Raw genomic sequence first — 17163 nt, forward strand, 5'->3', positions numbered from 1 at the left:
CGACCTGGCGCACACCTTGTAATGATTCTCGAATTTGGTGTTCAACTTCGCCCAACTCGACACGCAAACCACGAATCTTGACCTGCGTATCTTTTCGAGCAGCAAAGTGAAGTATGCCGTTGTGGTCGTAGAAGCCCAAATCACCAGTCCTGTAGAAGCGACCCCAGGTAGGAGATTCGCGTCGCGGTACCCACTCGGGAAGTCCAGTAACAATGGCTGCCGAGGTTTTCTCAGGATTGGCCAGATACTCTTTAAGCATTGCCGGACCTTGAACGACAATTTCACCCACACAACCAGTAGGAGCAAGTCGCGTAGGGTCTTCAGCATCAACTACCCACACAAAAGAATTCACCGCTTTACCAAGTGTCAAGGGTGACTCGGTGTTAGATTTCCAGGGGTGGACTGTATTTAGAACACAAGTCTCTGCAGGCCCCCAAGCGTTGTAGAATTTTACGTTGGGAAGGCCATACCAGGTATCAAGGATGTCTTGAGTAGTAGCTTCACCCATAAGAAGGAGCAGCCTAAGTCCCGGGTAATCTTTAGGGTTCAATGTACGAGCAAAGGACGGAGTGAGATAGCTCCAGGTGACATTGAAGTCGCGTACAAACACATCGAGACTACTAAGACGCATTTGCTCTGAAGGAATGCAAATACAGGCTCCACTTATCAAAGCGTTCACAATTTCTCCAACTGATACATCAAAGACGAAAGCTGAGAATTGCAACATCCTTACAGTGTGATCAAGACCTAGATGCTGGCAAATAGCCATTTGACTGGTGCAAAGAGCTCCATGTTGCATAACAATAGCCTTGGGCGTGCCTGTCGAGCCAGATGTAAATAAAATGTAGGCGACCTCATTTGAAGTGACATTGATATCGGGTCTCTTGTCACCATTGCTTTCGGCAGAGAGAGTCTGCTCAAGAGAGTCGGAAACTTCAACCACGCTCTCAACAAGTTGTTCGCAAAGCGCCCTGTTGGCTGTTGAAGCAAGAGCCAATTTGGCTCTAGTTTGTGCAGCAATGGCCTGTAAACGGGGGAGGGGATGAGCAGAATCAAGAGGACACCAAACGGCACCAGCCTTGTTGATCGCAAGGATTGCCACGATATAGTGGAAAGACTTTTCGAAACAGACATGCACTATGTCACCAACCTGCACCTCGTAATGACTGATAAGCAGGTGAGACAGCCGATTAGTAGCGCGGTCTAATTCGCCATAGGTGAGCTTGCCATCCCATGCGTCAACCGCAATTGCATTGGGCCTCTCTTCCGCCTGTCTCTGTACAAGGGAGTGGAAGCAGTCGTCGATAATCTCGGGGCCGTCGCCATTAGACATCTGTGCAAGTTCAAGATCCCAAGAGCCAGAAACTGAAACATCGCCCAGTTTACCTGTTTCGTTCAATAGCAGCTGCTGCACAACATTATCGAAATGATGAGAAAGAGCAGTCATCTGTAGCTCCGAGAGAATGGTCGAATCGTAGATTAATACGAGATCGGCGCGGTCGTCATAAACATGGCCTTGGATTACCAACGGATAGCTGAAATAGTCCTGCACCATGTGCTTGATCTCGGAGCGAGCAGGGGCCAAGAGAGTCTCATCATCGGCCACGGCAGATGCAAAACGTTGAACAGGTTGAATGACCAAGAGCGAAGTGAAATCACAGGCATCTCTTATGTCTGCGCTCAACTTGGAAATATTTTGAAGACCGTACTGCTCATAGGGAACCATTTCATGAGCTTGGCTTTGAATAGTCTGTAGAAAATTTGAGATTTCCTGGCCCTTCTCGACGTGAACATGAACAGGGACAGTTGCGACTACCGGCCCAGCCACATCCAGAAGGCCGGATACAGGTGCTTGTCGGCCAGAGATGGTAACACCAAAGCAGACATCATCGCTGTCGCAATACCTTGCAAGGACGATAGCCCAGGCAGCTCTCAGAACGCTAGCCTTTGTAAAGGTTTCATTGGACGACGTGGGAAAGCTGAGAGACGTGGTCAAGACACAAGTCTTCTGTTCATTTCCAGTAGATTTCTTCACAAGGTCCGTCTTGGGGAAGCTGGCACGCTTGGCGTTGTGAAGCTGTGTCCTCCAATAATCACGGGCGGCGTCTCGGTCAAGGTCCATGATATAGCGGATGAAGTTTGAATAAGCTTTGGGAGCTACTAATTCGAGGCCTTCGTAGGCTTGATAGAATGTGCTGAAGATGATGGGCAGAGACCAGCCATCGTGAATGGCATGATGAACTGTCCATAAGAAATACTTCTCGCCGGCGTTGGACTCATAAATTGAGCATCGAGATAGTTGCGAGCCATAAGTCATGGTGTATGAGTGAGTAGCACGGGCGGCTTCATCCAGATCTTTATAGTCACCATCATCCCAAACAACGCCTTCGTTTGTCACTACTTGAACGCATATATCGTCGACCATGATGATTCTGGTACGCAGAGTATCCCGTAAAGCAACAGTCTGTTCCCAAGCACACTTGAAGCGCGAAAGGTCAACTTGTTTAGACAGTCGATACACATACCTTGCGATGTAGGATCCAGGCTGAGTAACTGATAAAGCCATAAGTCCTTCCTGCAGCTTTGTACAGGGATATGAATCTTCAACAGCGTCATTTACACCCAGATTGAGTTGCTGCTTAGTATCGGAAGAAACGACAAGTTCACATGTATGAGATCCAAGTAGGCTAAAGGGCAAGGCATCGGCAAGCTCTTCTCGGGCTTCAGCACTGAGATTCTGTGCCTTGGTAGCAACCGCTAGCAAACGCGGATCATCAAAGACGTCTTTTGCGGTAAGCTGGATTCCTTTCTCGCGAGCGGTACTGACTAGGCGGATGGCAGTAATTGAATCACCGCCAAGGCCTAAAAAGCTATCATCACGACCAATAGCATCCGCTGAAATGCAAAGGATTTGCGACCAGATGTCCTGCATTAGACTCTCCATTTCAGTTTCAGGAGCCCGCTTCTTGCTCCCAAGTAGCGAAAACGCAGCAATTTCAGCTTGATCAAGGGCTGCAGTGCATCGTAGAAGCTCGTTTCTGTCAAGTTTGGTGGATGTAATAGAGGGCATATACTTGCATGGAATGAACATGGTAGGAATCATGTATCTGGGCAAGGATACACCAAGCTGGCCGACAAGAGCTGTTAGGCGAGATTGCAAGTCGTTTTCAACTGGCAAGAAGGGTCCAGATACGTCGGCTTCGTAGATTTGTCGGGTTTCGTCGCAAAACGAGAAATAAGCGACGAGATTGGTGCCATTGTCGCCGTTGAAAACGTCAACAGCAATTTGACGCACATCGGTCAATGCAAGCCGTATGTGATGCTCAATTTCTCCCAATTCAACTCGTAAACCGCGTATTTTAACTTGTGTGTCTTTGCGGCTAGAGAATTGGATGGTTCCATCGGGATTGTAGAAGCAAAGATCGCCCGACTTGTATAGGCGGCTCCAACTAGTCTCTCCATGGAACGGAGCCCAGTTAGGAAGAGATTTAACAAAGGCAGCCTCGGTGCGCTCAGCATCACTCAAATACTCGCGAAGAACTGTAGGCCCTTGTATGATGACTTCGCCTACTGTACCGGTCGGTGCAAGGCAGTGCGGGTTCTCAGGGTCAACGATCCAACAGAACCCACCCACAGGACGGCCGACAGTCAGAGAGCTTTCGTCAAGAGACTGCCATTCGTGCAATGTGCTAAAGCAACAGGTTTCCGCAGGCCCCCATCCGTTTATTAAGCGCAGTTTGCCAAACCAAGTTTCAAAAACGTCCCGAGGTACAGCCTCGCCAGCAAGCAGCAAAAGCTCCAGGTTAGGCACCTCAGACGGCTTGATTGTGCGCACAAAGGATGGCGTCAGGTAAGTCCATGTGACTCCCTTCTTCCTTATGAAATCGCCGATATTGTTCAGGCGATTGTCGTCTGACGGAACACATATACAAGCACCAGAAATCAGCGGACCAATAATCTCGCCAATCGACAGATCAAACACATAGGCTGCAAACTGCAGCATTCGAACAGATGAATCCAATCCAAGCCTTTTGGCAATGGCGATCTGCGACGTACACACGGATCCATGTTCCATCACGAGACCCTTTGGAGTGCCTGTCGACCCCGACGTGAATAACACGTAGGCAGCATTGCGTGAAGAGACGGCAACTACAGGGCCATGGTCGCTCGGTTCAATCTCTGAAAGTCTGATGTCAAGCTCAGTGTCAACTTGGACCACGCTGTCGATAAGACTAGCACATAAAGCATAATTGGTTGGAGAAACGAGCGCGAGGGCGGCACGGGTTTGGGAAGCAATCTGACGGAGACGCTGTTCAGGATGTGAGGCATCCAAGGGAACCCAGGCAGCGCCGGCCTTGTTGATTGCGAGTATTGCAACGTAATGCCAAGCGCTTTTCTCAAAACAAACATGAACCAGATCATCAGGCTTAACACCATGCTCATTGACGAGGAAATGGGCGAGCCTATTAGACGCTTCACTTAGTTGCTTGTAAGTAAAGTCGCGGTCCCAGCTTACAATAGCCAGGGCATCCGGCTGCGTAGTTGCCTGACGCTCAATAAGATGGTGAATACAAGAATCAACAATGTCGGGGATATCGCTGTTTTGTTTTAGAGAGTTCTGGACATCCCAGTCACTAGCGATTGAAATGGAATGCAGTTCCTTTTCTGGGTGTAATGCAAGCTGCATTATGACATGGTCGAGTTGATGAGATAAAGCAACCATTTGCATTTCAGACAATACATCTTCGTCGTGGATCAAAACGAGCTTAATGTAATCTTCATGCATGTGGCCTTGAATCACTAATGGATAGGTAAAATAATTCTGCACGGTATCGACAACCTCTTTTTCAACCTCTGTAGGGACAAAGAGGGAATCAGCATCTTCATCGACGTAAGAGAGCGACTGGACGGGCTGAACGACGAGCAGGCTGCTGAAATTGCACGCATCTTTAGCATCGGCGCTGAGTTTGGAAATATTTTGTAGGCCAAACTGTTCGAACGGTATCATGTGATTGGCTTGGCCTTGAACAGCATGCAGGTAATCGGATACAGACTGCGTGCCGTCAATGGTGATGCGAATTGGAACTGTTGCAATACAAGGTCCAATCATATTGGTAAGGCCGTGGACGGGTGCCTGCCGACCAGATATAGTGGCTCCGAAAGTAACATCGTTGGAATCACAGTACCTGGCGAGAACGATGGCCCAGGCGGCTCGAAGCATGGTGGCCTTTGTTATAGAAGAGCCAGTAAGGCTAGGCAGTGTAATCACCTTTTCAGTCACCTTGGTTGTGTTTAATTTCGTCTTCTCCTCCGATTTGGATGTGGTAGACGGGAAGATAGTCCTCTTTGCGCCTTGGAACTGTGATGTCCAGTAGTCAATGGCGGCATCGCCGTCGTTTTCCAAAGTATACTGAACAAATCGCGCATAGGGCTCTACAACAATGGCGCTTTGATTGCGGAAAATAGAGTGCAAGACTTCCATGACAATTCTCAAACTCCAACCATCGTAGACGGCGTGATGTATAGAGAGCACGAAGTATGTATCACCGTTGTCTTCAACCAGAGCATAGCGACTAAGTTGCGAGCCATAAGTCATCTCAAAGTTCTGAGCTGAGCGCATATAAGAGCGCAAGGACTTTCCTTGACTCGACTGCCAAGCGATGTCGTCTTTGAAGATTGCTTGAATAGACACATCGTCCGCAGTGAAGATTCTAGTTCGAAGATTGGGTAAAGTCCGAACAGTTTCTTCCCACGCAGCCTTGAAATGAGAGACATTGGCGTTGCGAGAGAGGCGGTAGAGGAATTTAGCAATATATGATCCCGGTTGTTTAACAGCGAGAGCCATGAGACCTTCTTGGAGTTTGGTACAATGGTACGCGTCTTCTATCTCCTTATCGATCGGAAGGCCATATTGCTCTTGAACGCCCTTGCTGAGAACAACGTTCTTGAGTGAATCACTCAGAAGACCGAAAGGTTCAATATGAGGTACCAGCTGGCCCTCTTCATCAATCTCAGTGGCTTTGGAGGCAATTACATGCAGGCGTGGGTCATCGAAGATATCCCCGACGGTGAATTTAATGTTCGCATCTCGAGCAACGGAAACAAGCTGAATAGCAAGAATAGAGTCGCCGCCGAGCTGAATAAATGAATCATCACGACCTATTGATGTAGCAGAGACATCCAAAACCTTTGCCCACAATTGCTGGATGCGGCCCTCCATAGTCGTCTGAGGAGCTCTTTTATCGGCATTAGTGAGTACATAGAGCGACAAATCCTCTTCGCCCAAGTCGTTTGCCAATTGCTTTAGCTTCTTACGGTCCAATTGAATCGAACTATTAAGAGGCATACGGGTACAAGGAATGAAAACACGCGGAACCATGTATTGAGGCATCAGAGTGCCCAAAGTCCCCATTAGAATGCTCAGCGTGATTCTAAGATCCTCGTCAAGTGGCACGAAGATGTCGTCGTCAGTATCAAGCATATCTGAGTGTCTTGATACAGTGGAATTAGAGAAGCTAATAAAGGCGACAAGCATTATGCCGGCCTTTGATTTGATGCCATCTACGACAACTTGCTGTACACCTTCAAGGTGGGCTTGAATGTGATGCTCAATCTCTCCAAGTTCAAGACGCTGACCTCGAACCTTTATTTGTGCGTCCTTGCGAGCGCAGTATTCCATATTGCCATCTTCATTAATGAAGCCAAGATCACCAGTCAAGTAGAACCGATCACAATCAGTAGAGTCCTTTTTGGGAACCCATGATGGAAGGCCAGTGATTGTAGTTGCCGCTGTTGTGACAGGGTCGGAAAGATATTCACGAAGAAGGCTGCGACCTTGAATCGCGATTTCGCCCACCGTCCCAATAGGAGCCATGCGTGTGGAATCCTCTGGATCAACAATCCAGCAAGAGCCACCAACTGGCCGTCCAATAACATTGGGGGATCCCGCAGCTGAAGTCCATTCATGAATAGAGGCAGCGACGCAGCATTCAGCAGGACCCCAGATGTTAAATAGGCGGAGTTTACCGCACCAAATGTCGAGAACATCACGAGTAGAAGCTTCGCCACCAATCAACAACACATTCAGAGAAGGAACGTCATCAGGTCGGATAGTTCGCGCCAGTGTTGGTGTTAAGAGGGCACAAGTGATTTCGTGCTTGTTGATGTAATCCGCCAACTCGTAGGTCTGCTCGTTTGATGAAGGCACATACAAGGAAGCTCCTGAAAGGAATGTGGAGCAAATCTCAAAGAGCGCGGCATCAAACGAGTACGAAGAGATCTGAAGAACTTTGAAACCACCATTCATATCAAGAGCATGTGACAAAGAAGTCTGGCTGGTGCAAAGCGAAGCATGTTCCATGACAACGCCCTTTGGTGTATCTGAAGCCTTAGAGGTGAATTGGATATAGGCGGCGTCACTAGACGTGACATTGACGGCTGGTCGACTGGTGCTCCAGGCGAGGTTTTCAGCCAATTTGGCATCCAACTCAGAGGTCAGTTCAAGAACGTTGGACAGTAGGCCAGCGCATGTCTGAGAATTGGCAGCTGATGTCAGTACCAGCTTGGCGCCAGTTTGGCTAATTATCTTGCGGTGATGTTCAGCCAAGTCAGATGGATCAAGGGGTGACCAAATTGCGCCAGCTTTATTAATGGCTAAAATGGCGATCATAAACCATGCTGATCTCTCAAAGCACACATGAATAATGTCTCCAACTTCTATGCCATAGGAGTTGACGAGATAATGAGCAATACGGTTGGTTGTCGCTAATATTTCCTCGTAGGTGAAGCATGCATCCCAGCTAGAAATAGCTAATGCGCTGCCTCGGACCAAAGCAACATCGTCAATCATCTCGTGAAAGCACCGTTCGACGGGCACAGGCGAATCACTGTTTAGTTTGATAGCATGGTCATAATCCCAACCGCTAGACAGAGATACAGCACTGAGCAGCTTGTCATTCTGGCCTGTGAGCTCTTGAACAGCATTGTCGAAGTGAAGGGCCAGAGCCTGCATTTTCTTCTGCGAAAGAAGCTGAGAATCATAGACTAACATCAGGTTTATCTTGTTGTCATAGAGATGGCCCTGAATGACCAGAGGATAAGAAAAGTAATTTTGCACAGAGACCGTCTCTCCAATGACTTCTGAGCCAGCGGTGACTAAGAGGGCATCATCGCTCTGATGATCTAGCTGTTCAATTGGCTGGATAACCAATAGCGAGGTAAAGTCGCAAGCTTCTTTGGCATCGTCGCTTATCTTTGAAATGTTCTGTAACCCAAACTGCTCATAGGAAATCATTTTCAGAGCTTGGCTCTGGACACTTTGCAGGAAAGCAGAAATAGTTTGGTGTCTATCAACACGAACTCTGATAGGCACAGTGGCAACGGCAGGGCCAGCCATAGTAGTAACACCATCTACAGGAGCTTGCCGACCTGAGATTGTAGTTCCAAAGGTTATGTCGCTGCTCTCGGAATAAGTTGCAAGTACAAGAGCCCATGCGGCACGAAGAATTGTAGCCCTGGTAAAGGAACCCGTGCTCTGAGCATAAGTAATGGACTTCTCAAGAACATGTGTGGCGCCAGAATGAGAGGCCATAGCAGGAGGAAATGAACATTTCTTGGCGTCACTTAGTTGATCTTTCCAATAGCCAATAGTATCTTGTCTGTCAACGCCCATAATGTATTTCACAAATCGGGCATGCGAAACAGGCTGAACTGGTTCCTCACCGCGATACAGTGCGTATAAAACATTGAAAATGACAGGTATTGTCCAGCCATCGAATACAGCATGATGAATTGCCCACAAGAAGAAGACATCGCCGTTGTCTTGCTTAACAAGAACGACCCGGGACAAAGCGGAGCCGTATGTCATCTGTACTGATTTTATCTCTGAGATTGCAGTCGCCAAGTATTGGCTATCAGTCCAGATAATGGGCTCGTCAACGACGACCTGCGTGGCCTTATCATCAATGAGAACGATGCGGGTTTGAAGGTTATGGCATAGGGCAACGGTTTTCTCCCAGGCGGCCTTGAATCGAGGAATATCCACATTTCTAGGCATGCGATAATAGTACTTGGCAATATACGATCCTGGTTGCTTAGCTGATAAGGCCATTAGGCCTTCTTGTAGAGACGTACAGGGGTAGGCGTCAACGATGGTTTTAGATGACCAGCTGTACTGTGTATGAATCTCATCAGTTCTAATCTTCGATTCGCCGCTAAGGAGCGAAAATGGAGGAATCTCAACAGCCTCTTCAGCTACTGAATCCACCTTCTTCGCACGTGCTGCAATGACAGCCAGTCTCGAATCTTCAAAGATATCTTGAGCCGTGAGCAAGATGCCGTATTCCCGAGCTAAAGATACCAGATGAATGGCTGTGATTGAATCGCCGCCTATGCCCAAGAAGCTATCGTCAAGACCAATTTTCTCAGACGATATAGACAAGATTTGCGACCATATAATTTGAAGAATTTTCTCCATCATTGTCACAGGAGCACGCTTCTTATCTTTCTTGAGATAGTATTTTGTAAGCTCTTCTCGGCTGAGAGCCGCGGTTCGTTTCTTGAGATATTTCCTATCCAGCTTCGTAGAGGTGATAGTAGGCATGTACTGGCAGGGTATGAAGAAAACAGGAATCATATACCGGGGCAGTGAGATACTCAGCTGACCAACTGCAGTAGTGAGACTCTCCTGTAGCTTGTCGTCTATCTCAGTGAAAGGGCCGCCTTCGTCAGCGTTTCCACGAATACCTGTCATTCTCGTCTCGTCGTTAAAGCAGATATAAGCCACCAAGCTAGCAGCAGTGCTAGATCTAATGACGTCCACAGCTACCTGTCTTACACCACTGAGAGCAGTCTGCAAATGGTGTTCAACTTCACCTAGCTCAACACGAAGGCCTCTGATCTTGATCTGCGTATCCTTGCGACTCGCAAATTCGATGGTGCCGTCAGCATTGTAAGAGCAAAGGTCTCCAGACTTGTAGAATCGATCCCAATGCCTAGCAGTACGGTTCGGGACCCAGTCCGGAAGACTGCGAACAGTGCTATCAGACGTGCGAGCTGCATCTTCTAGATATTCCCTTAATAGCGTTGGACCCTGGATGACGATTTCTCCCAAGGTTCCAATTGGTGCGAGCTTGTTAGGGTTCTCAGGGTCAACAATCCAACAGAAGCCGCCTACCGGGCGACCTATCGTAAGAGGCGACTCGTTAATTGATCTCCATTCGTGAAGAGTTGAAAACACGCAGGTTTCAGCCGGTCCCCATCCATTGATTAAACGAACTTTGCCAAACCAGACATCCAAGACTTCGCGGGGAATAGCTTCACCGGCCAGCACTACTAATCTCAGGCTTGGCACGTCCTTTGGATTGAGTGTTCGTATAAATGAAGGGGTGAGATACGCCCAGCTAACGCTATTCTGTTGGATAAACTTTGGCAATTCATTTAGTCGGTCATTCTCTGATGGAACGCATGTGCATGCGCCGATGATAAGAGGCGCGACAATTTCTCCGATGGAAAGATCGAACACAAACGCGGCGAATTGGAGGATTTTTACGCTAGGTGTCATTCCTAGGCGTCTTACAATGGCTGTTTGTGACGTACAAACACTTCCATGTTCCATCACAAGACCCTTGGGGGTACCTGTCGATCCCGAGGTGAAGAGCACGTATACGGCGTGGCTAGATGAAGTCTTGAGATCAGGATTGTGCCAAGAAGAGCCAGCCTTGTTGAGGCTTTCATCGGTGGTTGAAGAAACTTCAATTACATGATCAACAAGATCGACACAAGTTGAAACATTGTCAGATGAGACAAGGGCGAGGCGAGCTTTTGTTTGCGTAACAATCTGCTGATGGCGTTGAGCAGGGTGAGAAGGATCCAATGGCACCCAGGCGCCGCCGGCCTTGTTAATTGCAAGAATTGCGACGAAAAACCAGGCAGACTTTTCGAAGCAAACGTGGATAAGCTCATTGAATTTGACCTCATACTCTTGAATAAGATGATGCGCCAATCTGTTGGCGGCCTCGTTAAGCTGAGCGTAATTAAACTTAGTATCCCAGCCGTGAACTGCAGGGGCATCAGGTCGAATAGCAGCCTGCTGTTCAAAGAGGGTATGGAAGCAAGAGTCAATGATCTCGGGCATCTCTTGGTTTTGATGCAATGCATATTCAAGGTCCCATGGGCCTGAAAGAGAAACATCTTCAAGCGCCATGCTATCGTTTGCGACCAGTTGCTGGGAGACGTGCTCGAATTGATGAGCCAAAGCCAGTAGCTGTTGCTCAGGTAGAATGTCCGTGTTGTAAATAAGCATTAGGTTGAAAGAGTTCTCATATACGTGACCTTGGATGACAAGAGGGTAAGAGAAATAGTCTTGCATGTAATCTGCTCCGCCGTGGATAGTAGCATCAATTGGTTCGAGAATGGATTCGCGATCACCGGTATCAAGGAGCGCCTTCATGGGCTGAATAACTAAGAGTGATGTAAAATCACAAGCTTCTTTGGCCTCGATATTCAACTTTGCGATATTCTGTAACCCAAACTGCTCGAATGGAATCATGCCAGCGGCCTGATTCTGAATACCCTGTAGGAATTTCGAGATTGACGCTTGCTTGTCTAGCTGGACACGTACCGGCACGGTAGCTACAACGGGGCCGGTTATCTCAGTGATTCCCGATACTGGGGCTTGTCTGCCAGAAATTGTAGTACCAAAAGTAACGTCATTCATGTCGCAATACTGAGCAAGGATCAGCGCCCAGGTAGCACGCAAGAGAGAAGCCATGGTGATTGACGTTTGTTTGAACTGCGGAAGCTCAATGAACTTCTCATACACGCGCGTACTAGATGTTTTGCTCTGGGATCCTTTATTCGTAGCCGAAGGGAACGACGCTCGCTTTGCATCTAGCAACTGCCTGCTCCAATAGGCCTTTGCAGCTTCAAGGTCGAGACTAGTGGTATAATTGATGAAACGGGCATAGGAATCGAAAGGCACAATCTCATCTCCCATATAGGCTGATATCAAGGTGTTTAAGACCAACCGAGTGGTCCAACCGTCAAACACAGTGTGATGGGCAGACCACACAAAGTACTTCTCTCCATCATCTTGCTCGATAAGAGCTTGGCGACTGAGAGCAGAGCCATACACCATGTGAAGTTTGTGAGTAGCTTGAAGATAGGACTTGAGACTCATATTGGATGTGTCATCCCATGAGCCCACATCTTTCACAACCACCTGGATAGAAGTACTGGCAGAGAGAACTATGCGTGTACGAAGGTTGCTACAGAGCTTCATGGTATCTTCCCAAGCTGCCTTGAAGCGAACAGTATCAATATCCTTTGGAAGGCGGTAAGTGCTCTTGGCAATATAAGAACCAGGTTGCTTGACGGTCAAGGCCATCAGCCCTTCTTGGAAGCTTGTTGTGGGGTAGATATCTTCAATGATGGCAGTACTGGGAAGATCACATTTGGCACGAACTTCTTCGATTAAAGCGTTCAAGTTTTTAGTTGCCGTCAATGAGAAAGGTACTATCTCATCAACAGGCTGAACTTCACCCTCTTCAGCTGATAATGCCACAGAAGACAGCTTTGAGTTTGCAAAAATACTAGCAATTGGCAGATTAATGCCAGATTGTTGAGCAAGTGCAACCAGGTGAATGGCAGTAATTGAATCACCACCAATTTGAAGAAAACTGTCGTTTCTGCTGATATCATCAGGGTTAGTCTTCAGAATTTGGGCCCATAGACCAGCCATTTTCTTCTCCATGGCCGTGATTGGTGCAGCATAGTCTCGACTAGCAAGAGAGAAAGACGAAATCATTTCCAACGAGAGGCCATTAGCTAACGCAATCAGCTTCTTTCGGTCAATTTTCATTGAAGTGATAAACGGCATTTCGCTCAGCGGTAAGATTGTAGAAGGTACCATGTAGCCTGGAAGAGAGCTCCTCAAATTCTCCATGACCGCGGCTAAAGTAGATTGTAGTTCGTCATCAAGAGAAAGTATGTTGTCTGGGCCCGAGGCAGCCACATCTTTAAAGGAGATGAACGCGATGAGAGCATCACCGGTCTCCCCATGACACAGATCGACAGCGACATGCTCAATGCTAGACAAGGATCGCTTGACATGATATTCAATTTCCCCGAGTTCGAGACGTTGCCCACGAAGCTTAACTTGTGTGTCTTTTCTTCCAATATATTCCATCTCCCCGTTGGCATTGTATCGAACGAGGTCACCTGTTAGGTAGGATCTGCGTGCGTTGGCAAACAGAGATTTAGGCAAGCAGCTGATATCAGCTATGAAGGAGCTAGAAGTTCTTTCGGGGTCGTTGATATAACCTCGGGCAAGCGCATTTCCTTGGATAATGAGCTCTCCAACGCATCCAATAGGGGCTAGCTTGTTGTGGTCATTTGGCTCAACGATCCAGCAAGCACTGTTGAATCCACGCCCAATGGTGCGAGGAGAGTCACTATCCTTGAACTCATGAGTTGTCGCGTAGTTGCAAGCTTCAGCTGGGCCGTAACCGTTAACAAGACGAAGAGTCTTGCACCACGTCTCAAGAAGGTCTTTAGATGACGGCTCGCCACCTAGAACAAGCAACTGTAAAGATGGGATTTGATCAGGTGTAAAAGTTCGAACAAATGACGGTGTTAACATTGCTGTATTGACTCCAGCCCTGTGCATAAATGAAGGCGCTCCTTGGAGCCTTTCTGTCTCAGAGGGCACACAAACAGTGCCACCAAATGAAAGGGTCGTAAAAATCTCACCCAAGCTTCCATCAAAAATGTAATTGGAGAACTGAAAGACGCGAGAATTTGGCCCAAGATCGTATACATGACCGTGGCCGAGAGTGCTGGTACTAAAAGCAGAGTGCTCCATCAAAACACCTTTTGGCTTTCCTGTGGAGCCCGATGTGAAGAGGACATATGCGGCATTCTCAGGTTTGGATTTCGGGTGGGTTGGTTGAAAGGCATCGTAAGTGAAAGCGAGCTGTTCAAGCAATAGATCTGTAAGCTCTACAGTGGTAGAAGCTAGGCCATCGCAAGAAAGAAAGCTCGAGGATGAGACAACCATAACCTGGGCTTCGACTTCTTCAACTAATGCCCTATGACGGTTGCGAGGATGTGATGGATCCAGAGGCATAAAGGCACCACCGGCTTTTAAGATACCAATCATGGCAATAATAGCCAGATGCGATTTCTCAAAGCAGAAAGGAACGACAGTTTCCGGCTTTACGCCGTGTTCTTGTAAATGGTGAGCAAAGAGACTAGAAAGGCGCTCCAAAGTTGCATAAGACATGGTGCCTTCGGTTGTGTAGATGGCATCGTGATGAGGATCACGAGCTGCTTGTCGAGAGATAAGGTCGTGCATGCAAGCATTGACAAGACCAGGCTCTTCGACATTGAAGCTTATAGCCTTCTGTAAATCCCACGGCCCAGCAACGCTGATAGATGCAAGTTTACCATCAGGCTCTGCAGTAAGTAGTTGCTGGACAACATGGTCGAATTGAGTAGCCAGCGCTTGGAGTTGACTCTCTGCCAAGACACTGGCATCGTAGATGAGTAACAAGTTAACTGCATCATCGTATAGATGTGCTTGGATCACTAGAGGATAGGTGAAATAGTTTTGTAGACTCTGCACCGTTGTATTTGCACCGAGGTCAGTGGATACAAGTACGGCATCTTCGGAGTTGTTGCTACTCGTAAAGCTCGACATAGGCTGGACAACCATTAGAGATGAGAAATTGCATGCGTCTCGCGCCTCAGCGCTTAATTTCGAAATGTTTTGTAGCCCGAATTGCTCAAACGGGATCATCCCAGTTGATTGGTCTTGAATACCCTCTAAAAATTGAGAGACGCTTTGCTCGGGGTCTAAACGCACACGGACAGGGACGGTTGCAACTACCAGACCGGGCATTGATTCAATACCGTTGACAGCTGCATTACGGCCTGAAACATTGGCGCCAAAAGTCACATCAGAGCTGTCGGAATACCTTGAAATCACAAGAGCCCAGGCAGCTCTCAGAATAGAAGCTCTGGTAATACCAGATTTAATTGAATGAGAAAAGTTGATGGGCTTTTCAATCATTCTAGAGATTGACTGAGGCCATTGGGCTTGCGGCGGCGATGGGAACGAAGCGGCTTTGGCTTCTTTAAGCTGGTCGCTCCAATAATCTGCAGCAGCAGCCTCATTGATTCCCAACGTATATTTGACAAATCCGGCATAGGGTTGGAGAGTCGGAAGCTCAACGCCACGATAGGCCGACTTCAAGCTTTCCATGAGCATGGGTAATGTCCAGCCATCAAATATAGCGTGGTGAACGATTAACACAAAGTAATTCTCTTTTGAGGGCTCATGGATTATAGCATAGCGGCATAGACGGTCACCGTATCCCATTATGAAATCCTGGGAGAGGTAGGCATATACAGACTCGTGGAGGATCTCCCATTGGATCTGATCATGTTTAATCACAATTTGCAGGCTAGCATCTCCAGCGACAACAAGACGAGTCCTCAAATTGCCACAGAGGTCAAGAGTCTGCTCCCAGGCAGCCTTGAACGCATCGAGATCCACATGATCAGGCAGGCGGTAGACAAGCTTAGCAATGTACGTACCAAGCTGCTTAGTAGATATAGCCATAAGACCTTCTTGAAGGTGAGTTGATGGATAGGCGTCTTCTACAACCGCTGCAGGTCCCAAATCGTACTCAACCTTGATAGTATTACCAGTGACAAGGCGACGTTGATCATCGTTCAATAAACCAAATGGCTCAATAATGGAATCCTCGACAGAGTCTAATACTTGAGCAACCTCAGCTACAGAGATAAGCCGTGGGTCTTGGAAAATATTTTTCACCGAAACGGAAATACCCTGATCTCGACAGGCACCAACTAGCTGGATTGCAGTTATGGAGTCGCCTCCAAGGCCCAGAAAACTGTCATCGCGACCAATAGAGTCTGCGGGTATACCCAGTATGCCAGACCAAATGTGCTGGAGCTTACGCTCCATCTCAGTTTCTGGGGTCCTCTTCGCGCTATCGAGCAGGGAATAGTCTGATAGCTTGGCATGTGTAAGGCCTTTAGTATGTCGACGTAGCTCATTACGGTCTAACTTGGTGGACGTAACTGACGGCATGAAGCCACACGGGACAAAGAAGGTGGGAATCATGTATTGTGGGAGCGTCAGTTTTAGCTCGCCAACTAGTGTAATCAAGCGTTCTTGAAGCTCTCCATCAATTGGGAGGAATGGACTACCGGCGTCATCACTGGTGCCACTGATGCGAGTGGCATTGGTGAAACAGAGATAGGCCACGAGGTTAGCACCACTCTCGCTCTGATATACATCAACAGCAATTTGACAAACGCCATGTAAAGCAACTTGAATGTGGTGTTCAACATCCTCTAGCTCAACACGTAAGCCTCTAATCTTGATTTGTGTGTCTTTTCGAGAAGAAAACTGTATGATTCCCTCTGGATTGTACCAACACAAGTCCCCAGATTTGTAAAAGCGGTTCCAGTGGCTACCTGAATTAGACTGAAGCGCCCACTTAGGAAGCACCTTGACTGAAGAAGCTGCAGTGCGTTCTGGGTCTGCCAAGTACTCGCGAAGCAGGGTTGGCCCTTGGATGACGACTTCGCCCAATGTACCAAATGGTGCAAGCTTTGAGGGATTTTCCGGATCAACGATCCAGCAATGTCCTCCAACAGGGGTGCCTATTGTTAATGGACTGTCATCCATCGACCTGTACTCGTATAACGTGCTAACAACGCAAGTCTCAGCAGGTCCCCAGCCGTTGATAAGGCGTAGCTTGCCGAACCAAGTTGCCAGGGTCTCTTTAGGAACGGCTTCGCCAGCAAGAATTAGTAATTCTAAGCTGGGGACATCTTCAGGCCTCAAAGTCCTGACAAAAGAGGGCGTCAAAAATGCCCAGTTAACGCGATGGTCACGAATGTACTTTGTGATGCTATTCATTCGGATTTCTTCCGAAGGCACACAGAGGCAAGCTCCGTTGATTAACGAAGCGATAGTTTCACCAATTGACATGTCAAACACATATGCAGCAAATTGAAGAAATCGAACCTCTGATGTAAGCCCTAGCCTTTGAGACATGGCAGTCTGCGAGGTACAGACGGACCTGTGCTCTATGACAAAGCCTTTCGGGGTACCAGTTGAGCCAGACG

At 47.8% G+C, this 17163-nt stretch overlaps 1 protein-coding gene across 1 annotated transcript in view; it reads right to left on the reverse strand.

The window, feature by feature from the left end:
• Positions 1-17163, reverse strand: part of TrAtP1_012866 (putative Hybrid PKS-NRPS biosynthetic cluster) — a gene marked incomplete at its 3' end in the record, with an annotated part of 66506 nt that overhangs the window by 31241 nt on the left and 18102 nt on the right. The window contains exons 7-8 of the mRNA XM_066115705.1: positions 9133-17136; positions 16-9096 (exon numbers count right to left, since the gene is read on the reverse strand). Coding sequence (XP_065971804.1) covers positions 16-9096; positions 9133-17136 — 17085 coding nt within the window. The remainder of the gene's footprint in view (positions 1-15; positions 9097-9132; positions 17137-17163) is intronic.

This window comes from Trichoderma atroviride, chromosome 7 (genome assembly GCF_020647795.1).
Source record: "Trichoderma atroviride chromosome 7, complete sequence".
NCBI classification, from domain to species: Eukaryota; Fungi; Ascomycota; class Sordariomycetes; order Hypocreales; family Hypocreaceae; genus Trichoderma; species Trichoderma atroviride.